Source organism: Mauremys reevesii, linkage group 14 (assembly GCF_016161935.1).
Source record: "Mauremys reevesii isolate NIE-2019 linkage group 14, ASM1616193v1, whole genome shotgun sequence".
NCBI classification, from domain to species: Eukaryota; Metazoa; Chordata; order Testudines; family Geoemydidae; genus Mauremys; species Mauremys reevesii.
This window is the reverse complement of record NC_052636.1, coordinates 38,227,675-38,255,247: the sequence shown is the minus strand read 5'-3', so window position 1 is coordinate 38,255,247 and position 27,573 is coordinate 38,227,675. Positions and strand designations below refer to the sequence as shown.

General features: G+C 51.2%; 1 protein-coding gene across 1 annotated transcript; it reads right to left on the bottom strand.

Annotated features, from left to right (window-relative positions):
- Positions 1 to 1,272: 1,272 nt before the first annotated feature.
- Positions 1,273 to 26,063, bottom strand: LOC120381603 (zinc finger protein 383-like; the record flags this gene model as incomplete). Its single annotated transcript, XM_039499755.1, has 2 exons — positions 26,046 to 26,063; positions 1,273 to 1,914 (listed from the first exon to the last, which is right to left on the bottom strand). Coding segments are annotated over exons 1-2 (660 nt in total), but the record flags the coding sequence as incomplete, so codon positions are not given.
- Between the last annotated feature and the right edge of the window lie 1,510 nt (positions 26,064 to 27,573).

Genomic DNA, 27,573 nt, shown 5'->3' with positions numbered 1-27,573 from the left:
TGCAAGCTCTTACCCTCACCCGCCTTGTCTCTCTTGGACTCTGAAAAGTGTTTTCTCTCCACTCCCCTTGGAGAGACGTTAAGTTTCCCTTTGGGCAACTATCAGGCTGAAGCAATTGTATTGACTGTGACACTAGAATTGAAGATTTAATATTATAAATAAATGAGTCTAAACCTGAGGTTCTGGTTTTCACATTGGTTTTTCTAACTCAGTTCCCAATTCTCTCCTAGAAAGGCCTCCAGGACGCCTGCCCAGCCCAGCAAAAGTGGCCAGGAGAAAGCCCACACTGCTGCTCTTTCAGGTAGTTGAAGGCTGCTATCAAACCCCCGTCACTCAGTCAGTCCCCAGGCTGTGGCAGTGCATAGGATTCATCTGTCCTAAGTGCAGGACTCTGCACTTCTCCTTGTTGAACCTCCTCAGATTTCTTTTGGCCCAATCCTCCAATTTGTCTAGGTCGCTCTGGACCCAAACCCTGTCCTCCAGCACTTGGATTCTTTACATGCTTTCACAGAGCACAGAGCACATGTTCCATGATTTCATAGGGCAGAGTTTTGTGCTATCGGGAGCTTTCCCTGTGTGAATTTGACAGGTGGATCAACATAGAGACACATTGTGACCCTTCACAGGGTGCTGAGGACTGTAAGTCGCCTTGTTGCCACCTGCCACAAGGAAGAGGGAGTTTTGCATTTGGCAGCTGGATGTTAGTGACCAAACTCACCAGCCTGCTGGAACTCAAGGACCCTCCTCTGAGCTACAGCAGCCATCTTAACTCTTTAGTTCCTTCAATGTGTCCCCCTCTGGGGTCCAGCCCGGATCACCAGATACTCGGTGAAATCCCAGATCCTCTCTTCCCCAAGTATCCCAGGTTACTAGTTTTACTGTGGACCATTGCTACTGTATTTCACACAGCACCTGAGTACAGTTATCGAACAAGCAAAACATTTATTTAACAACGGATAGAGATTTAAACAAACGTGAGTGATGGAAACCAACTGTTACCAACTAAACAAAGGCAGAAAATGATAGAATAGAAAGGCCAGCACAAAAAACAGAGAGAGGAACAATAAGATACTAAAAGGACAATGGTTGGAACTCTCCATTTCTCTCAGTCTTTGGACTGATGGGTACTAGAGCTGTAACAACAGTTGAGGAACCAGGGTAAATTAAATCTAAGGTTTGAGCTGCTAGTGAAGCATTTCCCACACTCACTGCATTCATAGGGCCTCTCTCCTCGTGGATTGTTTGATGCCTAATAAGGTGTGAACTGCGATTGAAGGTTTTCCCACATTCAGTGCATTCATAGGGCCTGTCCCCTGTGTGGATTCTCTGATGTCTAGAAAGGACTGATCTTTGAGTGAAGCTTCTCCCACACTCACGGCATTCAAAGGGCCTCTCCCCTGTGTGGATTCTCTGATGTTGAGAAAGGTTTGAGCTGCTAGTGAAGCTTTTCCCACACTCCCTGCATTCAAAGGGCCTCTCCCCTGTGTGGATTCTCTGATGTTGAGAAAGGTTTGAGCTGCTAGTGAAGCGTTTCCCACACTCAGGGCATTCAAAGGGCCTCTCCCCTGTGTGGATTCTCTGATGAACAGAAAGGGCCGAGCTGCTAGTGAAGCATTTCCGACACTCACGGCATTCATAGGGCCTCTCTCCTCTGTGGATTGTTTGATGCCTAATAAGGTGTGAAATGCGATTGAAGGTTTTCCTACACTCACGGCATTCATAGGGCCTTTCCCCTGTGTGGATTCTCTGATGTTTAGAAAGGTTTGAGCTGCTAGTGAAGCGTTTCCCACACTCAAGGCATTCATAGGGCCTCTCTCCTCTGTGGATTGTTTGATGACTAATAAGGTACGAACTGTGATTGAAGGTTTTCCCACACTCAGTGCATTCATAGGGCCTGTCCCCTGTGTGGATTCTCTGATGTACAGAAAGGGCTGAGCTGTGAGAGAAGGTTTTTCCACACTCCCTGCATGTATTTTTTCTCTTTCGCCTGAGGATATCCTGCTGTGCTGTGGTTTCCATGAGGACCTTCTGAGTTCCCCAACAGGAAATAACTTTATCCACTTTCTTCCCTGGCTGGTTTCCTTGATCTGTTTTTGGTCTGTGCTGAATCTCCCAGGATTTTCCCTGCTCATGACTCCTGGACACATTCCTTTTCGATCTTTGAGATAATGCTCTGTTTTTACCCACTGGCTCAACATTTTCAGGCTGAGAATTCTGCTCCTCTTTCTCACATGCCATTGCATCACCTGCTGTGACAGAGACAGAAACCTCAGACAGGGATGGAAAGGGGAAGACCAAACGAAAACAAGTGCTGAAGACAGGTCAAATAAAAATCAGGAGCTGAACTCCCCCAAACTCTTCCCCCAAATAGGAGAGAGGAGGGGGATGAATTCAGCCTTCACATCCCATCCAAATACGCAGGGGGAAGGGAGGAAGCTACTGCCTGTTGTCTGCTAGGATCTATAGGAAGACATGAACTATATTTACCCTGAGGATATGACCCCTGCAAGGGACAATAATGATCTGAGAGACCTCCCCAAGGGCTTTGTTGGGCATCCCAGATGTTTCCTTCAGGCACTTACGGATTCTGAGGTGGTTTAATGTTTCCTCACCTGTGCAGGAAGATCTCAGGATCTCTCTTTCCTCTGAACCTTGGAGGTCTGGGACCCATGGCTCTTCCCCTTGTTCCAGCTGGGAGATCACATCAAGTTGGAAAACTAGAAACCCTGCTCAGATGAAAGAAAACAAAGGAGTTCAGTTGATTTCATAAGACTTGGTCATAAACAAACATTCTATTAATTTAACTTCAGTGCTCAGTGTGACCTGGTGCACCAGGGGCAGTTCTCACTGAAAATGCCAAAGTTAGGACAGGCTGAAAAAGGGAGAGCAGATGCTCCCAAAACTGATGGTTAACACTGAAGTTAAACTCACCGACCAGTCACCAACTGTGCTTCTGATCCCCCACACGGGTTATCGAGAAGCTGAAAAAAGAAATCACACGGCCCCCTTTATTGCATCCCTGTTCTCTGACTCCCAATCAGCAACTAGGTCCAGTACAGTGAGAGGTTATTTAAAAACTCTGCTCACATAAACAAAGTGTTCCTCTGACCCCAAAGGGTCACAGCCACATCACCAGGTCAGTATAGGTTTGGATATTACCCAAAATTCCATCCTTCCAGCCAATCCTTTAGCATCTAAACTAAAGTTTTAAACAAAAGTAAGACAGAAAGAAGGTAAATGGGAACGCAGTCAGATACATTCCAAAATGGATATATCAGGTTCTTGGCAGTATTGGTGAGTTGCTGGCTTGAAAGTCCGTCTGGAACACATCCATAGCTTGGATGGGTCATTCAGTCCTTTGTTCCAGGGTTCAGTTTGTAGAGGAGTTGCTCCAGAAGTAGGAAGGGGGATTGAAGACAAATGGAGATGATGCAGCTGCCCTTTATATTCCTTTTGCCATGTGGCCTGTACTTCCTGTGTCCCAAACACAAGCTTCACAGCACGTGGCATGGAAAAGCTTTGGAGTTCTCATTACACAGGCATACCCCGGCATGTCTTGCTGACTCAATAGGTGTATCCCCTTGGTGCCTTTCCATGGGCTCATTGTACAGATGATGACCCTGAATGGGCCATCAAACAGGCTAGGCAGTGTTGATGTCAATATGTCTGCACAAGTCTGGAAATACAGATATACCCTACATATCTATAACTCACAATACAAAGGTGATACAAACATAGAAACAAAATTATCATACTTGGCAAATCATAACATTTTCACTGACACCTTACATGGCATATCTAGCACGATTCATTGCAATTTTATCAGATTATATTATTATTTTATTATTAATACCAAAGTGTCTCACAATTCCATACAGTGTCACACTTGGTAAACCAGTGAATTCCCAGGACCAGTTCCCCAGGTCCTTGAAGATGCCGAACACTGTGCTTATGAGGGACTGAAATACCCACATATCTGCTGGGAACACACACACAGACACTGTGTCAGTCTATACCCCTGTGTTCACTCATCTAGAAAATTATGATCAATTTTGTACACAGTATGGCTTGTGAGGTATCATTTGAAAACGCATAATCTACTGAATATTATCCTCCTGTTAAAATGTGTAGTAGCACTGTATGTAAAGTTATGAGATTTTAGAGTATGAGATTACTGAAGAAGTTACAATTCTGGGGAACACCCACAGAGCAGTTCCTCAGAGACAGCAAGGCAAACAGCTGGTCAAACAGCCATTCTCCTGCAGGGGGAAGGTGGGAAGAAGACATTTACATTCCATCACAGGGACCTCTTGAACTTGTTGTGGAAAATGACCACACGATTGATTTTGAATCAGCTCAGCCTGAGGCTCTTTTCTTGGTTAAAAGTGCGCAGGGGGCGACAGCTATTGGAATACTATCCCCCTGAGCTAAAAATCACACAAGCCTTTTAAAGCTTAAAACCCCAAACAATGACACATATGTTGCACGTTAATTTCCTTATTTGGAATATATTGCAAAATATGATGCAGGTCAAAAGCAAGCTGAACAATCAGTTTTCCATATTCAGCTTTTCCTGTTATTGTTATTACACCTGGTGATATGGGAGCAAAACTCTGCATGTCTCAAGAAATGTCACTACCAACCTAGGCCATTTTCACATGCTGGGGTGCAATCCAGAGCAGTGAGGAGTTGTGTCATCTGTAATGCTGGGTGAGATTCAGTGTTCTGCTGCTGGAGCTCCCTTGTCTGCATACTCCCAGCCAGCATTCAAGGCCGCACCGAGTGTCTGTGTGATAAGTAACCCTGGACCGGCAGCTCTGACTCCAGCTGCCTGCTTGTTACACCCCAAGCACTTTCTGGTTTGGATAGAGAAGGCTCAGGGTTTCAGAGAAGGCCGGGGGTAGGAAACTTCTTTTCATTATGCTGGACCTACCCCCCAATTTTACTTGAGTAAAGAGGAGATATTTGACATTGTGTGATACTGCTCCTCTGCTCTGTTCCCAAAGTGTTCTGCAGCAGGGGAGGGTCTCTGGTAGTGTGTGTGTCACTGGCATGTTGGGGTGATGCTGCCAGGGCCGGCTCTAACAGTTTTGCCGCCCCAAGCAAAACAAAAGGAGCACCGCCCTGCCCCAGCAAGCGCCACCCAACCCCTCCCTCAGCGTCGCACCGCCCAAGTCCCTGCCTCCCCAGCGCCGCGTCGGGCCGCCCAAGACCCTGCCCCCCCAGTGCCGCGTCGTGCCGCCCAAGTCCCCGTCCCCCCAGCGTAGCACTGCCCAAATCCCCGCCCCCCCAGAGCCGCCTCCCCCAAGTCCCCGCTCCCCCGAGCATCGCACCGTCCAAGTCCCCGCCCCCAGCGCCGCGTCGCACCGCCCAAGTCCCCCCCCCTGCAGAGCCGCCTGGCCAAACCTAAAACAACCCCTGATCGCCGCCCCCTCCCAAGGTGCCGCCCCAATCATGTGCTTGGTAGACTGGTGCCTGGAGCCGGCCCTGGATGCTGCAACAAGACAGAGTAGAGGTGGCATTGTGGGGGTGACATGAACCTTCACTCTTCATTTCCCCTTCCAAGAACAGAGGGGACAGGAATCCTTACCCAGCGAGGTCACATTCTCATAGTTCTCCTGCATGACACCCCTGTAGAGGGCTCTCTGAGCGGGGTCCAGCAGAGCCCACTCTTCCCTGGTGAAGTACAAAGCCACCTCCTCGAAGGTCACCGGCCCCTGAAAGAGCAAGAGTCCAACACTCAGGACCTGCTGCCCCACTCACAACCCCACTATTCACGGAACAGCAGCACCAGATAAATGGAGGCTCCGGGAGGCCCATGTTAACAGAGTCCCACCTCACCTTGCTTAGAGCAGCCAGGAGGCATCAGAGGGTGGAAAGAGAGAACCTTTGTGTCTCCCAGCTGACTGACGGAGGCAGGGTCATCACATTTATCACATAGCTACTAGCCAGAGCTTGATATAGTAGATAGGGCTGGCACTGGACCTTACTTGGTGTCTCCCTGGTAGGAATCCCAACACTCTCCAAATAAAATATATGGAAGAAAGGGGAAGTCAATAGTAAAGAATAGAAGTTAGAAGGTCAGAATTGTAGAAAACTGGTAAAGAGAGCTATCAGAAATCAATGACCAATGAATGACAATAAGAAGGAAGTTTTTAAAAGTATATTAAGTGCAAACTTAATCCTAACAATGGTACTTTACTAGATAGAAATGGCAGAATTATCCAAAATAATGCAGAAGAGGTAAAAGTCCAAAATAAATATTTCTCTCCTGGATTTGGAGAAAAACAGATGATGTACTCGTATCATAAGATGTTGATGGCGACACTCTTTCCATTCTGACAAGAAGTCATGAGGACATTAAACAGTAGCTATTAAAGTCAGACATGTTTAAATCAGCGGGTCCAGATAACTTGTATCCAAGACTTTCTAAAAGACCTGAAGTCTGACATCTATACTCATCAAGAGAATGGAGCAGCCAATACTGGATTTCATTCATTAATAAAGAATCAAAGAAGGGTAATATGATTAGTGCCCATTAACAAAGGTTTAGAGAAAATAGAGCCTATCAAACTAACGGGATATCCTTATTGGATGAGATCAAAAGTTTGGTTGCAGCTAATAGTATTGATGTAATATACCTAAACTTCTGTAAGGGATATGACTTGATCAGCACAATATTTTTACTAAAAAAACTAGAATGATACAAAATAAACACGGCATACATTAAATAGATTAAAAATTGTGATAGTAACTGTGGTCAAGTGGATTTCTTTCTAGCAGGTTCCCGCAGGGACTGGTTCTTGGCCCTGTGCTATTTAACATTCTTATCCATGAGCTAGAAGAGAGTATAAAATCATCACTGATAAAGTTTGCAGTTGCCACAACGATTGGGGTTGGTGGTAACTAATGAAGTGCCAGTAGATTCAGGCTCCATCACTGGGAGTCTGGGAAGTTGTCCCAGCCCTGGCGGGAGGGTTATTTCCTGTTCCACAAAGAGGGGAAGTTCCATTCCCAACTCCTGTGCCTTGAAATTAGGCCCTATCTGACACTATACCCCCATATTCATCATAGTGGTATGGTTATAATATGATTAGGACATAATTATGATGTATTTTGTACAAGATTCATCATGTGGGGTGTCACTGAAAAAGTTATGATTTGCTGAATATGATTATCCTATTTGTGTGCACATATCATGTTCGTATCTGAAGTTATGGATATTGACTCTGTATCTGTATTTCAAATGTGCTTACTCTGGGTAACACTCACAACGAGCCTTTCAGGTAGAAAAATGAAGAAGCCAGACAGTGCTGATGGCTCATCAACAAAGACAATGGACTTTGGAAGGGCTTAGCCTTCCTGTGAATGTTTCAGCCAGCCTATTAGTCATGGATACTATGATGCAGCAGGGCCTGTGACCAGACCACATGACACTAAACTCCATTTTAGTACCTGTATTTTTCCACAAACTGGACTGGGAACTGAGTTTGGAACAAAGGGTTCCCGCCATATAGAAAAGCTACATAAGGTGGGGTGTGACGGCATCCCTTGGTCTCATTCCCCACACAAGAGAACTCCTGGAAACACCTGAGAAACAAAAATTGAACTGGGGGATGTGCTAGTCCCAGGGGAAAGGGATTTCTAGCTTCTGTATGGAAACTTGGTGGACTGCTTGTATCATCAGTCAGGGTGAGAAACTGCTAATTCAAATTCTATCCAGATAGTATGTTAGGCTTAGTTTGAGTTTCGGTATTTTCTAAATAATCTGCTTTGATCTGTTTGTTATCACTTATAATCAATTAATCTGTCTTTCTGCAGTTAATAAACTTGTTTTATGCTTGATCTTAACCAGCGTACTTTGAGTGAAGTGTCTGGGGAAAATCTCAGCTTGTTTAGCACAAGCTCGCTGTGCACATCTGTCCCAGATCGAGGGGAAGGGGAACTATATGAATGAGCTGACATTACAGAGATCCCTGTGCACTATAAGATGGTATAATTCTGAATGTATCCTACAGGAAGTGTGCAAGGTTGGGGAGTTGAGAAATTGGCTGTTGTCATCTATCTGTCCTTGAGCGGCTCAGGTAAAGTGCTCAGGTAGCTTAGTTGGGTGTATGGCGTCACCTGCTGTCCTGTTGGGTGATAACAGGCCCTGGAGAGGCTGGCTGAATCTCCAGCAAAGCAGCGTGAGAAGGGCCAGCCCAGCTTGAGGGTTAGAGGGCACAGCGGTTCCCAGAAGCCCCCCAGACTGCCCCAGACTGCCCCCTGCAGGTGACAACCCATCACACCCTAAACTACACTAGTGTCAGCAGGTTTGTCACATCCTGTCCTCTCCCTTTCTCTGCCCGAGATATTTCCTGCCTCCCACCACCTCTAGCAATTCCCACCCTCCTATGCATTTACTGCTCCTCTCCCTCCAAGCAGAACCCACCACCAGCTTCCTGAGAATCCCTTACCTGAGCCAGCTCCATTGCAACCATTTCCTTCCCCCTGGGAGGACGGGATGATCTGGAGCAAAACATGGACGCTATTCTGTAGCCTGCTGGGGTGAAAAGGGCAAGGGGTAAGAATTCAGACGGGGCTTTTGTACATTCCAGAAGCTGATTCCCCCCAGGTTTTCCCCTGCTAATGGACACTCTAGGTTCTGCCACACTGTGAAGCACAGAGTGACCTTATCCCAGTACAGGCCTAGCCCCCTCCCACCAGGGTGTAACCCTCTGACACATGGTGAAACCCTCCCAGTAACAGTCTCTCTGTTACACTTACCAAGTTTGTGGACAATACCAAGCTGGGAGGGGTTGTAAGTGCTTTGGAGGATTGGATTAAAATTCAAAATGATTTGGACAAACTGGAGAAATGAGCTGAAGGAAAGAGGATGAATCATAGAATCATTGAATCTCAGGGTTGGAAGGGACCTCAGGAGGTCATCTAGTCCAACCCCCTGCTCAAAGCAGGACCAAACCCAACTAAATCAGATGAAATTCAATAGGGACAAGTGCAAAGTACTTCACTTTGGAAGGAACAATCAGAGACCAGAGAAGAGCAGAATCCAAGGAGTCACTTTGGGGGATTCTCCCTGTCATTGTCCCCAAGGCAGCTCTCTCAGGTTTACAAAGTTTTTTGATGTTACAGCCTTTATACAGTCTCTCCTGGGAGTGCCCCTTTCATTGGCTGGACCTAGTTTTAGTTTTCGGTAGTTAACAATCTTGGTTTATTGTTTATCTAACCAGTGTGTTTGGATTAAAGTGTGTTGGAAACTCCATTTGGGATAACAAGCTGGTGCATGTCATTTTCCACTGATGAAATGACAGACTTCATATGAGCTTGCATTGTTCAGTAGCGTGCTGGACAGTGCAAGACGCACATTTCTGGGGGAAAGTTGGGCACTTGAGAATTTGCTGGTTTTCTCCTGAGGTGTAATTCATGAGTGGCTATCTAGCAGCACTCAATACTGTGTAGCTGGGAGAGAGTTACATGCTGGAGACTGTGTGACAAGAGGGGCTGTTCTCGCGGGAAAACAGTGGAAAAGGCACCCCAGGTTGGAGAACTGAGGGGACACAGCTATTTAACAGTCCAGATTGTACTCTGGGTAATGTCACAGACACTCATTATGACAGAGCCTCTTACAACACAGAGAAAGTAAATCCATGTCCCAAAAATCGAAGACTCCAGACAGTGGACAAGTCTCCCTGGCACTGCTTCTTGCTGACAGAGAGGTTCAGAGACAGTGAGAGAGTCCTGGGGAAGCTGGGAACAGGAAGCATGGGCTGGTGGGGTTCAGTGGAGAAAGGGAACAGGAAGGGCAGGGATATCACTGAATGCAGGATCTCAGCAGTACTAGATGTCAGGATAGCACATAGAGCAGCCCATTGGATAACATAATCCCAACTATACATACAGAATGATGGGGTCTAAATTAGCTGTTTCCACTCAAGAGATGGATCTTGTAGTCACTGTGGATTGTTCTCTGAAAACATCCACTCAGTGTGCAGCAGCAGTGAAAAAAAGCGAACAATGTTGGAAATAATTAAGAAAGGGATAGAAACGACAGAATATATCATATATCCTATTTGTAAAAACAGCAAATAAATCCATGATACACCCACATCTTGAATACTGCATGCAGATGTTGTTGCCCCATCTCAAAAAAAGATATATTGGAATTGGAAAACGTTCAGAAAAGGGCAACAAAAATGATTAGGGGTATGGAACAGTTATGCCAGACCTAACCCCCAGTTTCACTTGAGCAAACAGGAGCTATTTGACACTGTGCGATACGGCTCCTGTGCTCTGTTCCCAAAGTGTTCTGCAGCAGGGGAGGGTCTCTGGCAGTGTGTGTGTCACTGGCATATTGGGGTGATGCTGAAACAGGACAGAGTAGAGGTGGCATTGTGGGGCTGGCGTGAACCTTCACTCTTCATTTCCCCTTCCAAGATCCGAGGGGACAGGAACCCTTACCCAGCGAGGTCACAGTCTCATAGTTCTCCTGCATGACATCCCAGTAGAGGGCTCTCTGAGCGGGGTCCAGCAGAGCCCACTCTTCCCTGGTGAAATGCACAGCCACCTCCTCGAAGGTCACCAGCCCCTGAAAGAGCAAGACTCCAACATTCAGGACCTGCTGCCCCACTCACAGCCCCACTATTTGTGGCAGAGAGGAGCCAATCAAATGGAAGCTCTGGGTGGATCCCACTCAACAGAGTCCCACCCCGACCCCGCTCAGCGTATCCAGCAAATACCAGGGTGAGGGGACGAAGAGAGAGCCCCTTGTCTCTTCCAGCAGATCCATCACACACCTACTAGCCACCGACTGATACAGGAGATGGAGCCCCTAGCAGGGTCCAGGGAGAGCTCCCTGGTAGGAAGCCCAATAACCTCCTCATTGTGAGGAGCGGGATATGAAGGGAGAGGCAGCTCCAATAAGCCTGACTCATGGGTGTCCCCTTCATATCTCACAGCAGCCGCTGGTTAGTGAGCTCAGGCTCCAGCACTGGGAGTCTGGTCACTTTGACTAGCTCCATGTAGGTGGGCTATTTTCTTTCTTCACAAATTAGGGCATTTCCACCTCCCAACCTCCTGGGTCTGTTCCTAGAATCTAACTCCCAGCAGGTTTGCCACACCCTGGCCTCCTCCTTTCCCCACGCTGTGAATTTCCTGCCCCGCTCCAACCTCCAAACCAGACTTCCCATCTCCGGTGTATTTGCTGTCCCTCTCCTCCAGCAGGAACCCACCAGCAACCCCCTGATAATCTCTACCTGAGTTGGCTCCACTGCAGCAATTTCTCTTCCCTGTCCCACGCCAGGCTGGGATGAGCTGGAGCAAAACATGGACGTCATTCTGCAGCCTGTCTGGGGGAGAAGGGCAGTTGTGGGTGTTTCAGAACCGGTTTTAGTTAATTTATCATCACAATTCCCCCAGGCCCTTTCCCTGCACAGAGACACCCTAGATTCTGCCATGCTGGGAAATGCTCAGTCTGTTTATTACAATGTAGATCTGGCCCCTCCTGCCAGGCTAAGCCCAGACACATTTTTAACCTCCCTTCTCCCTCCCCTCACCCCCTAACAAAGTCTCTGAACACAAGGCTAGAAAAGAGCAGAACCAAAGGAGTCACTGTGGGGGATTCCCTCGGACACTGACCCCACGGCAGCCACATCCCAACAGGGGGAATATGGAGTCAGGAACTGGCTTTTCCTCTGTCTGATCCTTGTTTTGTCCACTGGAAAGTGGTTCTGCCCAGGGATGCAGCAATACATGTGTCTGGGTGGACTAGAGAGCTGGAAATCTCTCCCTCCTCATTTCTCCCACTGCCCCTTTCAGTCTCTCCTTCCCCATCCTCTCTCCCTGTCCCTCTGGCTGGGAAAGTCCCATTCCTGGGGGCTTTGCTCTCCCATGGCTGGATTTTCTCCTGGCAATTGCTACTGGGAGGAGAAATGAGGAGGGGCTGTTTGTGCAGAGTCACTTTCATGCCAGTCCCCAGCACTTTCCCTGAGATCTGTCAGTTACCTGGAGACTCTGGCTCAGAATTTAGTATTAACAGGGCCCAGGGCTGCCCTAGGGGGCTAGGACCAGCTGGAGAAAGTCATCCCCTGGGCCGGGCAGAGAAGCAGCTTTAATTCAGGTCACTTCCCAGCACAGAACCCCGCTGGGGGAGCAGCAGCTGCTAAGCCTGGTCTCTCAGATCACAATGGAGGCTGCAGCGTCTGACCCAGGAAGCTGAACCCCAGTATCCTGAGCAGAGAGGGACAGAGCGTTTGAGCAGCTTCCCTCCTTTAGCTCTCTGGGGAGAGCAGCTAACGAGAGCCCCTCCTCACAGGGAGAATTGCTGATCTCATTAGCCCCACTGTCCATCCGGAGTCACTCCTTGTCTTTCCATACAGTGACTGTGGATTAACAATGGTCTCAATGAAAACAGAGTTCAGAAAGAATGAGTCCAGAACGCTGTGGAAGAGACCATTGTGCGGCAGCGCTGACCCCCCTCCCACCTCCATCTCTCCCCAGATCCAGGACAAGGACTGGACAATCTAGGAGAATGGAACTGGAAGTTCCTGCAGTTTTCAAGAGGGGAGAAGAGCAAAAATCTGTGATTTCACCTCACAGTGTTTGATAAGTGGCTAGAAAGTTATCACAGTGACTGGGCCTGGCCGGGGAATGTCGGGCAGTGCTTGGAGCCAGGATTCTGGCATAAGCTAATCAGGGAGAAGAAGAGAGGAGCAGCCCCCAGAGACCCAGCCAGCCCCCACCCCAGATACTCCCTGGGATCCAGCCCCCAGAGTCTCTGGCCAGGGACCTCAGATACCCCTCAGAGCCCCACTGGCCAGACAACCCCCACCAGACCGTCACTGCCAGGTTGGGAATCCCAAAGGGTTCCCCCCACCAAGAGACCCCAACAGCCAGAGACCCCCCAAAAGGGACCTCCACTGGGAACTCAGTCCCTCACTGCCTGCCTAGGACCCCCCCGCCCTCCAGCAGGATCTGCCCTGCCCTTTGCCTGGCACCCCCTCCTCCCCCCTGCGGGATCCCCTGATGCTTTACAGGGGCAGCCCCTGGCCTAGCGCCGGGGATTCTCCCACACACACTCTGTGCACTGGGCACGGCAGCGATCCCAGGAGTCTGCGGGGGAAGCCCAGACAGAGCCCCTGGCACAGCACCAGGCTCCCTCTAACCCCCTGTCCCGCCTCCCCAAGAGACGCCCACCCCGGTTGTTCTGCAGCCACCAGGCCCCCAGCGATACCCACCTCCAGGACCCACAGCCTCAGGGCTGGGCACATCACACCCACCCCCTGAAACCCCAAATCTCCAGAACCCACCAACCTCACTAGGGTACCCCCTGCCCAGCCACCCAGAGGCCCCCGCCACAATCCCCTTCAGCTGCTATCTCCCCACAGCCCCACCCCCACACAGCAACACTGTTACCTCACAGTGCCTGAGAAGTGGATAGAAAGTGACCACCGCCCCCTGCTGGCCAGTCACACAGGCAGAGGGAGCCCCGGGGGATGTCTCTTGAACTGGAGAATGGAAGGCCTGGAGGGACAAAATAGATAAGAAATGTCCATGGCCTGTCACTAGCAAATAATGGCCACCATGGATCCACCCCAGGGGTGGCTGCATCTTAGCACTGGAGGAAGCAACCCCTCACAGAGGCCATTTGCCATGGGGTCTGGGATACTTCTGAACCCACACTGCACTCAGAGTGACCTCCTCATCCCATGCCAGCTGGAGAAAAGAAAAGGGTCCAGCCAACTCTCCCGTTACCAGCTGGGAACTACTGATCCCCAAACAGGGGGAGGCCTCTGGCCTTGATGTGTATTAAATATCTCTCTGGTCTCTTTCTTCCGCAAACTTTTTAACAGAGGTAAAGGAGGGAACAAATGATTCTCAAAGGAGACGGGAAAGATGATCTCTGGGCAATTTCACCCCCTACAACATCCAAGATGGAGAAGAACTCAGGGCAACAGGTTCCCTCGAAGGAAGAAATTGCTGGGATTTAGAAACACGGGGAACAGCCCCAAACCCAAGAGGATTTTTAACTGACATTTGATAATGACATAGAAAGAGGCAAAACCTGAGCTTTGAGAGCAACGTTCAGAAATGAAAGAGAAAGGGTGGAAATCTGAGAGATTTTGGATCCATTTTGCAAATTAGAGAGAGGAAAGTGGAAAATCAGAGGGATTTTATATCAGTTGTCGATAGGAGGTAAAATCTGAGTGTTTCACATCAATATTTGATAAATGAATAAAGAGGAAATGGGCAACATTTGCAAACGTTTTATATCCAGGTTCAAGAATTTGAGAAAAGGTGTAAACCTGAGATTTTCTTGGTCTTTTATAACTAGAGAGACAGGGGGAAATCTCAGGGCATATTCAACTGGGAACAGACAACTAGAGACAAGTGAGGCAAATGTTTAGGGTATTTTATATGAATCTTTGAGATTTGCACAGAAAATGTGTCACAAACTGCGTATTTGATAACATGAGAGAAAAACACCAAGATCTGAGGGGATTTTATATTGCTGTTAACGAACTAGTGGAAAAGGGGGACTGTTGGACTGGATTTTATATGACTGTCCAATACATAAATACAAAGTAATGGTTCCCCCCACCCCCACCATTGCCATGGGCAGCAGGGAGCCCTTTGAGGAGCTGATTAAAAGGGAGCGGGAGGGGGAGCTGAAAGGTCCCTGGATAAAGGAAGGGGGCAGCAGTGGGGGATGGGCGAGTGACTGGCAACTGATGGTTGGGGGCAACTGTGTTGGTAGTTAGGGGGCAACAACTGGGATTGGGAAACGGGGGTCTGGGCAGTCCCCACGGGGGACACGTGCGCCTCCCTTCCAGTGATGAGCTGCTAAAAATCTTAACAACCGGTTCCCTATAAAAAGTTCTGATTGAAGAGATGTGCCACAGTATGGATTTTTTGTACCAATAGGGTTACCATTACGTCTGTATTTTCCCGGGAGGAATTTTTAAAATTTACCACCCAGACAGCAATTTAAGAACCTAAAAGCCTGACATCTCTGGGAAAATACAGATGTATGTTAACCCGACCTACAGTTCTTTTTTACAAAGATGGGCCTGAACTAGAACTGAGCTCCGTTTCACATGGGTGGGTCCCCGCCACTCCCTGGGGTGTGCTAGGGTGACCACATGTCCCAATTTTATTGGGACAGTCTCAATTTTGGGGTCTTTTTCTTATATAGGATCCTATTACCCCTCACCCTCTGTCCTGATTTTTCACACTCGCTGTCTGGTCACCCTAGGGTGTGCACATGTGTGGGTCCCAGCTGCTCCCTGCCCCCCTCATTGAAGCAGGTGTGCAGGGTTAGTGCCATGAGAACTGCAGGGCACCAGTGGACATGGGGCTGGCTGCAGACAGGGGCGTGGGGCAGGGCTCGCTGGAGGCAGGGAGTGTGACACGGGCTGGCTGCAACAGGAGCTGGCTGTGGGCAGGTGGTGCAGACAGGCTGTGGCGGGGAAAGTGGCTGTGGCAGGAGGCAAGGGGGGTGGCAGGGGCTGTGGCAGGATGGATGGCAGGGGCTGGCTCTGGCCAGGGGGTGCAGACAGGGGCTGGGTGGAGGCGGGGGCGACAGAGGCTGCGGGTGGGGGAGGGTGGCAGGGGGCAGCTGTGGGCAGGGATGAGCGGGGGGGTGCAGACACTCACACAGGGGGAGAAGGTGGGTTCACGAGGTGGCTGTAGGCAGGGGCTGTGGGTGGGGGTGCAATGGGGGTGGCAGGGCAGGGGTGCAGACAGGAGCTGGCAGCGGGCAGGGAGGTGGCAGGGCAGGGGTGCAGACAGGGGCTGGGGAGCAATGGGGTGGCAGGGCAGGGGCTGGGGCAGGGCAGGGGTGCAATGGGGGTGGCAGGGCAGGGGTGCAGACAGGGGCTGGTGGCAGGGCAGGGGTGCAATGGGGCTGGGGCAGGGCAGGGGTGCAATGGGGCTGGGGGCAGGGCAGGGGTGCAATGGGGGTGGCAGGGCAGGGGTGCAGACAGGGGCAGGGCAGGGGTGCAATGGGGTGGCAGGGCAGGGGTGCAGACAGGGGCAGGGCAGGGGTGCAATGGGGGTGGCAGGGCAGGGGTGCAGACGGGCTGGGGAGGGCAGGGGTGCAATAGGGGCAGGGCAGGGGTGCAGACAGGAGCTGGGGGCAGGGCAGGGGTGCAATGGGGGTGGCAGGGCGGGGTGCAGACAGGGCTGGGGCAGGGCAGGGGTGCAATGGGGTGGCAGGGCAGGGGTGCAGACAGGGGCAGGGCAGGGGTGCAATGGGGTGGCAAGGCAGGGGTGCAGACAGGGGCAGGGCAGGGGCGCAATGGGGGCAGGGGCGCAATGGGGGCAGGGCAGGGGTGCAGACAGGGGCTGGGGGCAGGGGTGCAATGGGGGTGTCAGAGCAGGGGTGCAGACAGGGCTGGGGGCAGGGCAGGGGGTGTAATGGGGGCAGGGCAGGGGCAGACAGGGGCTGGGGCAGGGCAGGGGGTGCAATGGGGGCAGGGCAGGGGTGCAGACAGGGGCTGGGGGCAGGGCAGGGGTGCAATGGGGGTGTCAGGGCAGGGGTGCAGACAGGGGCTGGGGCAGGGCAGGGTGCAATGGGGTGGCAGGGCAGGGGTGCAGACAGGGGCTGGGGGCAGGGGTGCAATGGGGGTGGCAGGGCAGGGGTGCAATGGGGCAGGGCAGGGGTGCAGGCAGGGGCTGGGGAGGTGACAGGGGCTGGCTGTGGCGGGGTGCATACAGGGGCTGGGGGCAGGGCAGGGGTGCAATGGGGGCAGGGCAGGGGTGCAATGGGGGTGGCAGGGCAGGGGTGCAGACAGGGGCTGGGGGCAGGGGTGCAATGGGGTGGCAGGGCAGGGGTGCAGACAGGGGCTGGGGCAGGGCAGGGGTGCAATGGGGCAGGGCAGGGGTGCAGACAGGGGCTGGGGCAGGGCAGGGGTGCAATGGGGTGGCAGGGCAGGGGTGCAATGGGGGCAGGGCAGGGGTGCAGACAGGGGCTGGGGCAGGGCAGGGGTGCAATGGGGCAGGGCAGGGGTGCAGACAGGGGCTGGGGCAGGGCAGGGGGTGCAATGGGGGCAGGGCAGGGGTGCAGACAGGGGCTGGGGCAGGGCAGGGGTGCAATGGGGGTGGCAGGGCAGGGGTGCAGACAGGCGCTGGCTGCGGCGGGGTGCAGACAGGGGCTGGGGGCAGGGGTGCAATGGGGGCAGGGCAGGTGGTGCAGACAGGAGCTGGGGGCAGGGCAGGGGTGCAATGGGGCAGGGCAGGGGTGCAGACAGGGGCTGGGGCAGGGCAGGGGTGCAATGGGGGTGGCAGGGCAGGGGTGCAGACAGGGGCTAGGGGCAGGGCAGGGGTGCAATGGGGGCAGGGCAGGGGGTGCAAGGGGGGGCAGGCAGGGGTTGCAATGGGTGGTGGCCGGGCCGGGGGTGCCGACAGGGGCGGGGGGAGGGGGGCAGGGGCTGGCTGCGGCGGGGGGCTGCAGGCAGGGGGCTCTGGGCGGGGGAGGGGCGCAGACACTCACACGGGGGGGGGCAGGGCTGGGAGCAGCAGGAGGCAGCCGGGCACCCACCAGGCAGCAGCAGGAGCCCCAGGGCCAGAGCTCCAAAGAGCAGGAGCAGCAGCAGGGCCAGGAGGCAGCTCACGTGGCTCCCGCAGCGCAGCGCCCCCCGGCGGCCGGGAGGAGGAATTGCACCTTCCCAGCCAGAGCCCATCCAAGCGACCCGGCTCCAGCTCCCCCTGCCCCCTGCCCTGCCCTGGCAGAGACCCGGCACCTCCTAGAATATCAGGGCTGGAAGGGACCTCAGGAGGTGTCTAGTCCAACCCCCTGCTCAAAGCAGGGCCAATCCCCAACTAAATCCCCAAATGGGCCCCTCAAGGAGTCACCTCCCAGCCCTGGGTTTAGCAGGCCAGTGCTCCAACCACTGAGCCATCCCACCCCCACTCCAGGGGCAGCCACGTGCTGGGGAATGACTCAGGGCAACAATTTCCCACCTACACAAGGACAAATCGCTGCAGATAAAATGGGTGGGAAAATGCCCCTCACTAGAGAAGATTTTAAACTGACGTTTGAGACTCATGGGGAGAACGGGGGAAATCGGGGGAGACGGGAGAGCTGATCATTGGAGGGGATGGGGGGGAATTGCCCCAGATTTTATAGCCCCGGGTGAGACACTGAGCGAGAAAAGGGGCAGAACTAGAGAGAATTTGTATCGGGGGCGAGAGGCAAGTGGCACAAACAGGGACAGGATCCAATTAACCCCCCTCCCCCCGCCCGCCACTCCCCCCCCCGGGAATTTCCTGGCTGCCCAAAGACAGTTCAACACACACCCCCCCGCGTCCCACCGACCTTCACCCCCCTACAACTCCAGCTTCTCCCCTCCCTGCCTGACGCCCCCCATCTCCCCCACACCACAGGATCCCCGCCAGGCCCCAGTCTCTGCCCCCCAAATCCCACTGGGGCTGAGGCAGCTCTGAGGCTTCTCCCAGGTTCCCCGGGGCAGAGTCACTTTCCTGCCCAGCCCCAGTGCCCCCCCTGGGGTCTCTCACTCCCCGGGGGCTCCGTGGGAGGCTGGACACCAGGGATACAGGACGGCAGGAATGGGGGCGACAGGCCTCCTGTTCCTCAGTCTCACGGCGGGACCCAGGGGGCTCGTCACTCTCCGGCTCGGGAGCACTGGGAAGACCCGACCGTGGAGGGGCCGTCGCTGGGGGGGGGGGGACGGCCCCGCGCAGGCGCTGAGCACGTCCTTATATCACTTCTGTGGCGGGAAAAGTGCTGAGGAGATGGAACGCTGAGGGCTGGTTTTGGCGGGAAAAACCGGTTTGGACTGGTTTGAGCCTGTCCCCTGATGGTAAACAAGTCCCCTCTGAGAGATGGAGTCCAGGGGTCAATAGTTCATATGCTCCAGATTGGATCTTATTTTAAAGCCAGTGATTTACTTCATAAACATCTTATTAACCAACTAATGGAACCTATTAAACAGTTTATACTTCTCACACCTAACAATGAGATAAAAAAAAGATCACAGACAAGCCTTGTCAGTAACGGCTAATGTCCCAACTGGGAAGCACGGGAGCTTGTTGCAGAGCTGCTCCTCAGGGACGGGAACCTCCTGCCACCCCAGCCTCCACAATCACTCAGGCTGCACTTTCTGCACGACTAGGTGCTGGCTGAGGGGGGTGTGGGAATTGGTGGCCTCTGCTGCAGGTGATGGGAATCGCAGGTATTTAAAGCCATGGCCTAGAGGAGGGAAGTGCCTAACTCCAGAGTCTGCAGCTGCCTAGGGCCAGGGCTGAGGATTTAGAGTCCCTAGTGCTGCCGTTGCAAGGTTCAAGCATGCTCAGCCCTGGCATTGCCACCCCTCCTGCGGCTAGTAGCTGCAGCTGGCTAAGGCTCGCCTCTGGGAACTGGCCCCATGGCTGTAGCCAGAGAAGCTACAAGTGGCTCTGTGACTACTGGGGCCATTAAGCTAGAGCAGCTAAAGACACTGGAGTTCACCTCAAGGAACAGAGGTCACCAGTAGGACAGGAATGTCAGGGGGAGCAGGGAAAGAGGGAGCAGGTCAGGCTGGCAGAGGGAGCTTCCAGCTGGGTGGGAGCATGTCCAAAGTAGAAAGGAAACAAGCATGGGGAGAGGTGGTGGTGACCAGGTAGCAGACCTAGCATGTAGATGGGAGCAGAGGGAGAGAGGCTGGTGGCTTCAGATTCCCAAGGGCTAAGTCCTGACTTTGGGGAGATGGTGTTTGCAGGTGGCTGGCTCACATGGCAGGATGGGGGCTGAGGGAGGGATCTGTCAGAACTGATCAGGTGTCTGCCGGCTTTAGAACTGAGCTGAGACTAGGACCACATGCCGTGACTGGTGACATGGGGGGTACTGGACACATGGCTAGAGAAGGTCTGAATGAGGAAGGAGATAAATCTGTGGGGAGTTTCCTTGATCACTATGAAAGTTCTGCTCACTGTGGACACTGGTAAACCCACATGGGTGTACAGCTCAATGAGAAAACCCGGGGGCTGAGGGAGCTGTGTATAGCAATGCGTACAGTCATGGAGAGGTGTGTGATCAAAATGAAAAATGTCTCTGAGGTTCAGTACCGGGTTTGCTATGGCACCAATGGCACTGCCCCACCAGGCCCACACTCGGAGCCCACAGTGACTATATAGGGGCCTACAAATATGTTTGGTACCAGGACCCACAGAAGGTTAATCCGGCCCTGACTGCCTGAGCACTATTTCAGCCCCACATTTTTGGGTGGACCTCCCACAGTGGGAGCTGCAGAGCCCTCCCCCGCAACACACACACACACACACACACACACACACACACACCCCTCTCTTCCCTGTGTTGGGAGTAGAACAGGAGAAAGGACAAAATAAGCAAGAGAAGAAGAGAAAGGAGGAAGGGAGGGATGGAGGAAAAGGTGAAACAAAAAGGACAAAATTCTGCCTCTTTAAGCTCGTGTTTTCCATGCCTAGAATTCAACTCTCACCAGATGGATCAGACTGAACTAGTTTCAAACCTCCAGGAGGCTCTTACCTTCTAAACAGGGATGGCTGTTTTCTAGTAAAATCACTAAGAGGGAAGGAGAAAACTCGAAAGAGGTTCCTCCTGGTGCTCACGTCCGTGAACCCGAATACTCTCAGTCCTCAGAGAGAGACCTGGAGAAGGAGACTTGCTGAAGCAAAGCCACAGGGGTCTCTGAGGTTTCCCTGGCCCCTCGCCCCTGTCCTGCCTGGCTGATGTCAGCATCTCTCTGTGAGGTCACCACCTCCCCACCGCCTTGGACCAATAGGCTGAGGTCCTGCAAAAGGCCTTTGTGATGTCACTGCCACACCCCTCCCTTGCTGGGCTAATGTCCTGCCCCTGACCAGGCACTTTGGAGGTTTGAGCTACTCCCTGTGGATCACCCCACTCAAGGAGCGTTCGTTCTAGGCAGCAAGCCAGCTAGACAGGGAAACATCAGACGCTGCTCCCAATGCTACACTCAGTTTTTCAGAAATGAGTTGACTTTATGGCCAGATGAGACCATTAGAGCATCTAATCTGACCCCCTGCATATCACAGGCCTCCTGTAGGAAATCATAGCTACTTTTGGGGCAAACACATTCCAGAAAGGCATCTAGTCTTCATGAAATGACATCAGGAGATGGAGAATCCATCACTTTCCTTGGTAACTTGTTCCTGTGGTGAATCATCCTCGCTGTTGAATATTTGTGCCTTAGTTGTAATATGAATTTGTCTCTTTTCATCTTCCAGCCATTGGGTCTTGTTATGCCTTTCTCTGCTCGATTAAAGAGCCCTTTAATACCCAGTCCTTTCTCTCCATTAAGGCACTTCAGCATTTCAATGAAGTCACCTTTCAATCTTCTTTTGATAAGCTAAACAGGTTGAGCTCTTTCAAATGCTCACTAGAAGGCATTTTTCTCCAGCCCTCAGAACATCTGGTGGCTCTTTGCTGCCCCAGCTCCAATTTCATTGATGCCGTGTCACCTCCTGTGACATTATTGACATAATCTGTAACTGTATAGATCACCATTGCAACCACTGTTCTATATTCGCAGCCAATATTGTAGAAAGTCTCTTGTGTAAGGGGTCTATGGAGAGGTTCTGACTGGCTGATTATAATTATGCTCTCTCTGACTGTGTATCATTTTTGTAGTTGATGTTATGAATATTGGTTCTATGCTGCCCGTATTTCAAACTTGTGCTCTGCTTCCAGGGAACACCCCAACCAGACAAGTTGGTGTCAGTTCTGCCTAGCCTGCTTGATGGCCCATTACGGACCATCAGCTCTACAATCGACCCACTGAGAGAAGGCAGATACACCTTGTGACACAGCAAGCTATGCAAGGACCTGCCTATGGACAGAACTCTAAGGTTTTTCTATGCCATGTGCTTAGGGAGATGTATTTTCCATGCCCTGGTTCCTCGCTGACCCAGAGAGAACAAAGGAATACGAGAACAAAAACCTTCCCCCACAGATGTGAAAGTATTTTCTTCCCTTATTGGTCCTTTTGGTCATGTGCCAACCAGGTTATCTGAGCTTTTTAACCCATTACAGGGTATTTTATGCTACCTGTAGCTATACGTTTATGACACCCTGTAAATAGCAATCTGCAGAATCTGATTCTGAGAAAGGGCAGGGTGAAGGGAAGTGGCTTCAGCAGATTTACTGAGCATGCTCAGTTCACATGAGCCTGCTCAATGCACCATAAGTAGCAAATTCCTACACACAGCAGTTTCTCACACTGCACCTGAGGCAGCATGAGGCAGGGGCTCCATCGCTGTCCAGACCCCACCCAAGAGCAGATCCCCAGGGGCTGCGAGACCCTCAGCTTCTGGGACCTATGTGTGGAGTCTCTCTTCTGCCCACCCAGGGCTGCCCCTGGGGCCCTCTGGCCCCTGGTGCCTGCGGCCCTGGCCAGGGCAGCAGAGCCTGGGATTGGGTCCAGCTGGAGAAAGTCCCCACCTCAGCTCAGCCCCTGCTCCCAGCGCACACTGGAGGCAGCAGCATCAGCAGTGACTCGTACCTTACAAAGTCCGGCCACCAGGAGCTGCCCCACGGCTCTTTCCTTGTTTTTCCTGCTTCCTTCCTACCAGCCCCCCCACTGCTCCAGCCCCTTCCTGGCTCCTTCAAGCCCAACCCAGCCTGCAGCTGCCGCACTCACCGGGCCAGGGACTGTCTGAGGTGGGAACTAGCCCCATCTCTGCTCCTCCTCCTGCCCCTGTGTGTCCCAGGGCCGCTACAGGGACTGACCCGCATCCAGGCTCTCGCTCCTATTAGCGCTCACAGGGGCCAATCCAGCTACGGGAGAGTGAGCGCCCCTGGGAGCAGGGAAGTGACCAAGTCTCCCTGCCAGAGGGTGGGGGAGGGGGAAGAAAGGGAAAGAGGAGAGACTGAAAGGGGATAAGGAGAAATAAGTGAGGAAAGCAGCACCCAGCTCTTTTCTACTGCATCACCCCTGAGCAGATTGCTCCTGAGCTCTGGGTAGATAGCCCCCAGTGTCCCCCAGATCCCCCTGCTCCCAAGGCAATGCACATGGGGATCTCCTTCCTGCCAGGCGTGATTACAAGCAGGTGTAGGTGTCACCCTTATGCCATGATTGGAGAAAGACAGCAAAGCTTGGGAACACGCGTCTGTATTTCCAGTCCAGTGTGACAATCCCGGCTCCAGGAGGGGTTTGTTCTCTGCTCCTGCTGGATGGACACCGAATGGGGCAGCAACAGGTTTGTGTCAGTTTTTGTTGCTCCACGTTCCTTAACTTAGAACAGTGTGAAATGAAGAAAATGGAGATTGAATTAAAGGGAAATATACAAAGAAAAGTTCCAGCCCCGGTTGCTTATTGAAAGAAATGACTCAATTTCCCAGTTACAGGTTTTATTAACATGAACAAATAATCCCAGAGCGCACGTCACTAAGGCTAAATGACTATAGACACCACTCAGCTAAGGGTTAAACAACACAGTGATAAAGTTCAGGTCAAATCAGGAAATCAATGAGTTAACAAGGATATTGCGCTGGAATCAAGTCGTCAATTTAGTCCAACCATCAGATTAATACAGCAGAAAAACCAACCCCTATAAATCCTGAAAGAGCAACCCAAGAAGGCAGGTGCGCATTCAGTGATGCTGAAACCCCAGAGATTTCTCACCCAGGCAGTGAAACCCAGATTTAGCCAGCTGAATATTTCAATGCCGAAACCTAATCATTGCTTACATTTAGCCCACAACCTCAAAGCTAATTACAGTTTTCTCCTTAGATTTCACTATTATGTAGCTAATACTTCTCCTCGCCCTCTCGCCCTAAAACACATACAGACCTTAAGAGACACATTAGTAAAAGAATTCAAACAGCTCTCGCTGAACAATACGTATCTGACCACTCAATTCCTTGCGATGCTTGCACAGGTGAGGCGCATGCGTTCAGTCATTCCATAGGGCAGGGTTTTAAGGCTATTACGATTTGGGGAACTCTTCTTCCTAGCATCTTCCCCTTGTAGATTTCAGAGGTGTTCACACCCTCATCGAGCCACACTGTTACATCCCAATCTAATAGAAAGGCTGGGAGGTTGCCAACTTCATAAAAAGAAAGACAAAAAATAGAAAAGGGAACAAAACATTTCTAAGATAATAAGGGGTTGGATCTCTGCACCTCTCGGGCTTTGGATTCACCCAGAGTAGGAACTGTAACTGCAGTTTAGGAACCAGGTAATGGCATAGATTTCCTCTCTCTCAAGTGCAAGGTGTGACCTATGTCTCATTCTCTCTGTCTCCCATCCGGTGATGGGACCATGAGTGAGAATGAGGAGGGGAAACCCCAGCAGGAAGATGCTGAGGAAGTAGAACCACCTGTGCTCTATTTTCACACTTTCTAACCTTTCAAAGAAGCAGGAGGCAGAGACGTGATACAAATGTATTAGACTCAAGAGAAAACTAAGGACAGGTCTACACTAGGAGAGGGGATCGATCGAAGATACACAACTTCAGCTACGGGAATAGCAGAGCTGAAGTCGACGTACGTAGGTCGACTTACCTCGGCATCTTCACAGCGCTGAGTCGACTGCTGCTGCTCCCCTGTCGACTCCGCTTGCGCCTCTCATGGTGCTGGAGTACCAGAGTCGACGGGAGAGCGCTCAGGGATTGATTTATCACATCTAGACTAGACACGATAAATCAACCCCCGATAGATCAATCGCTACCCGCTGATCCGACGGATAGTGTAGACCTGACTTAAGAGACGAAACCACAGACTTTGGACTCAGCATTCAAGTATCCTGCAGTCTGAACTTCGCATCTGATATATTCCCCCATTGGCTACCATTGTTTGGCCAGCAGGGAAGTGCTTCTTGTCCAACAAGGCAGCCAGATTGGGACCCATAGGCATGGAATGGCTCTGAAGGAATCAGCTGTTTCTCTTTGTGCTTCATGAAACTTTGGATCCAAATGGTAAAAGACATTTGTGCCCAATTTAATCATGGCAGCCTCCAGGAGTGTGATCAATGTCACTTAACTAGGGAGCCGGGTTCTAAAAATAGTTTACCTGGGCCACAGGTCACCATAGCTTCCATCTCAGGGGTGAAGATCAACCACTAGTACCTGCAATTTCTACCTGAGTTCTTGTCAAATCTTTGACCTTACTTGGAGTAATTTGACACTTCTCTGGCATAGAATTCTTCACCAACCACACAACAGATCAGTAGCGACAGTGAGGTACACCTCCCTCAACTATGCCCTTTTATTTCTTTAATCTGGGGGCACAGATTTAAATTAGGGACTAAATTCAGGTGCGGCTTAGAATCCCTGTAAGACAACAAAGCTAAGGTCTCTATTAAAAATAGGTATCTTTCTGCAGCTATAGCACATTCAACACGGATCCCATTTTCTACACATTTGCAGCATCTCCCAGGGGTGAGCTGAAGAGAAAAGTCACTTCCATTTTTCCCCATCTCTACCTAGCTAGGGATTGCATTTCCCAAACAATAGGCAACATGCACCTGATTAGGAAGGAGATATCTTCAGGCGCGACCTCCTGCAGCGCCTGGGCCACAATGGCTTTGGGAGCCCAATGCATGGGTATTTTTCTTATTTACAATTCATTTACTAGGGTATAAATCTTCCCAGCCCCTAAAAAAAAAATATTGACCTAACCAATTGAACAACTGGGGGGATTGGGATGGTGATGGGGAATAAGGGAATCCCTCTGACTTACACTATCTTCTTCTGTTGTTACAGAGGGTGAAATGATGTTTTGCCCTATCCCTGCCCTGTTCCTGCTCTTTGTTATAGTTCAATATATTTTAAGTGAGGAAAATGGTAGTAAAAATATCTGCTCTTCAGCACAATGTGAAGCAACATCAGAGCAACTGAGAATGAAACAATTTGTTCCCCAAGGGAGAACTCGATGACTAACAATGGCTTTGAAATGGGGGAACAGTATAACCGTGATGCTCAGGGTTTGTTTAGACTAGGGAAAGTGATGGAGTTTAGGTCAGGTCAAGGGGAAAGCTAATGCCAACCATTGCACCTGGGCTGCATCTGCACTACAACTATAATTGTCTTTTTACACCAAGATCACTAACCTGAGCAGCCAACGCCATGTACCGCCCTTGTGGATGGAAGACACAGGTAGTTTTTGCCTCAGTGTAGCTTGTTGGGAATCAAACCTCTCTCCCACCTGGAGCTGATGGAGCTTGGCTGTTCTCAGTGGTAGCAGATGACAGAACAAGGAGCAATGGTCTCAAGTTGCAGTGGGAGCCATCTAGGTTGGATATTAGGAAACTAATTTTGCTAAGGTGGTGGTGAAGCACTGGAATGGGTTACCTAGGGACGTGGTGGAATCTCCATCCTGAGAGATTTTTAAGGCCTGGTTTGACAAAGCCTGGCTGGGTTGATTTAGTTGGGGTTGGTCCTGCTTTCAGTAGGGACTAGATACCTCCTGAGGTCCCTTCCAACCCTGATATTCTATGGTTCTATGACATACACTCCTACAGCTCAATAGAAAAGATCATAGGACTGACCCCAAAGAAGGGTGAGCTGGAAAAGGCAGAAGCAGGCAACTCATCTGGGGGAGCTGAGACACCACGGTGAAGATGGTGCAAAGATCACTATGTGGGAATTAGCAAATGTGATTAAAAAAAAAATCCTTGCTCAGCCCTAGTCAAGGCATTTATTACAGTTCTCTCTTACGTGTATTTTCTGATGCCTGATAAGGTGTGAGCTCCAACTGAAGCTTTTCCCGCACTCACAGCACGTGTAGGGTCTCTCTCCTGTGTGAATTCGCTGATGTGAGATGAGGGTTGAACTATCAATGAATTGTTTCACACACTCAGAGCATCCATAAGGTTTCTCACCTGTGTGGATTCTCCGATGTGTGATAAGGGCAGAGCTTTGATTGAAACATTTCCCATACTCAGAGCACATGTAGGGTTTCTCTCCAGTGTGTGATAAGGGTAGAGCTCTGACTGAAGCTTTTCCTGCATTCGAGCACATGTAGGAATGTGCATTCTGTGATGAGTGAGAAAGTCTGAGCTCCCATTGAAGCTTTTCCCACACTCATGGCACGTGTAGCGTGTCTCTTCAAAGTTGATTCTCTCGTGTGGAATAAGGTCTGAGAGGCTACTTAAGTTTTCTTCTGACCTCTGCTGAGTCTCACAGGATGTTTCTTTTCTGGGAGTGCACAACTCCCTGAAACATTCCCTTTGGATCTTCCTGACAACGTTCCATGTGGTTCTACTTGCTCAGCATCTTCCTTATGGGGTTTCTGCTCCTCATTCTCACTCACCATCCCAACACCCGATGGGAGACTGAGCGAATCCAGACACAGGTCACTCCCTGCACCGGAGAGAAAGGAAATGTCAGAGAGAGGAATGGAAAAGCGATGAAGAAACCAAAATATACGTGGGAGAGATCAAACCTATCAGGAGCTGGTTTTCCCCAAACCCTTCCCCAGAGGAGAGAGGAAAGGATCAGCTTTAGTCCGCATCTCACCAGAACACTCTGGGGAAAGCTACATTGGGCAGGGACCTGCTGCCATTTGTTAGAATGTAGGTGGGAAGCCATGAGTCACATCTGCCTAATGATTCCACATCTGCAGGGAACAATCCTGAA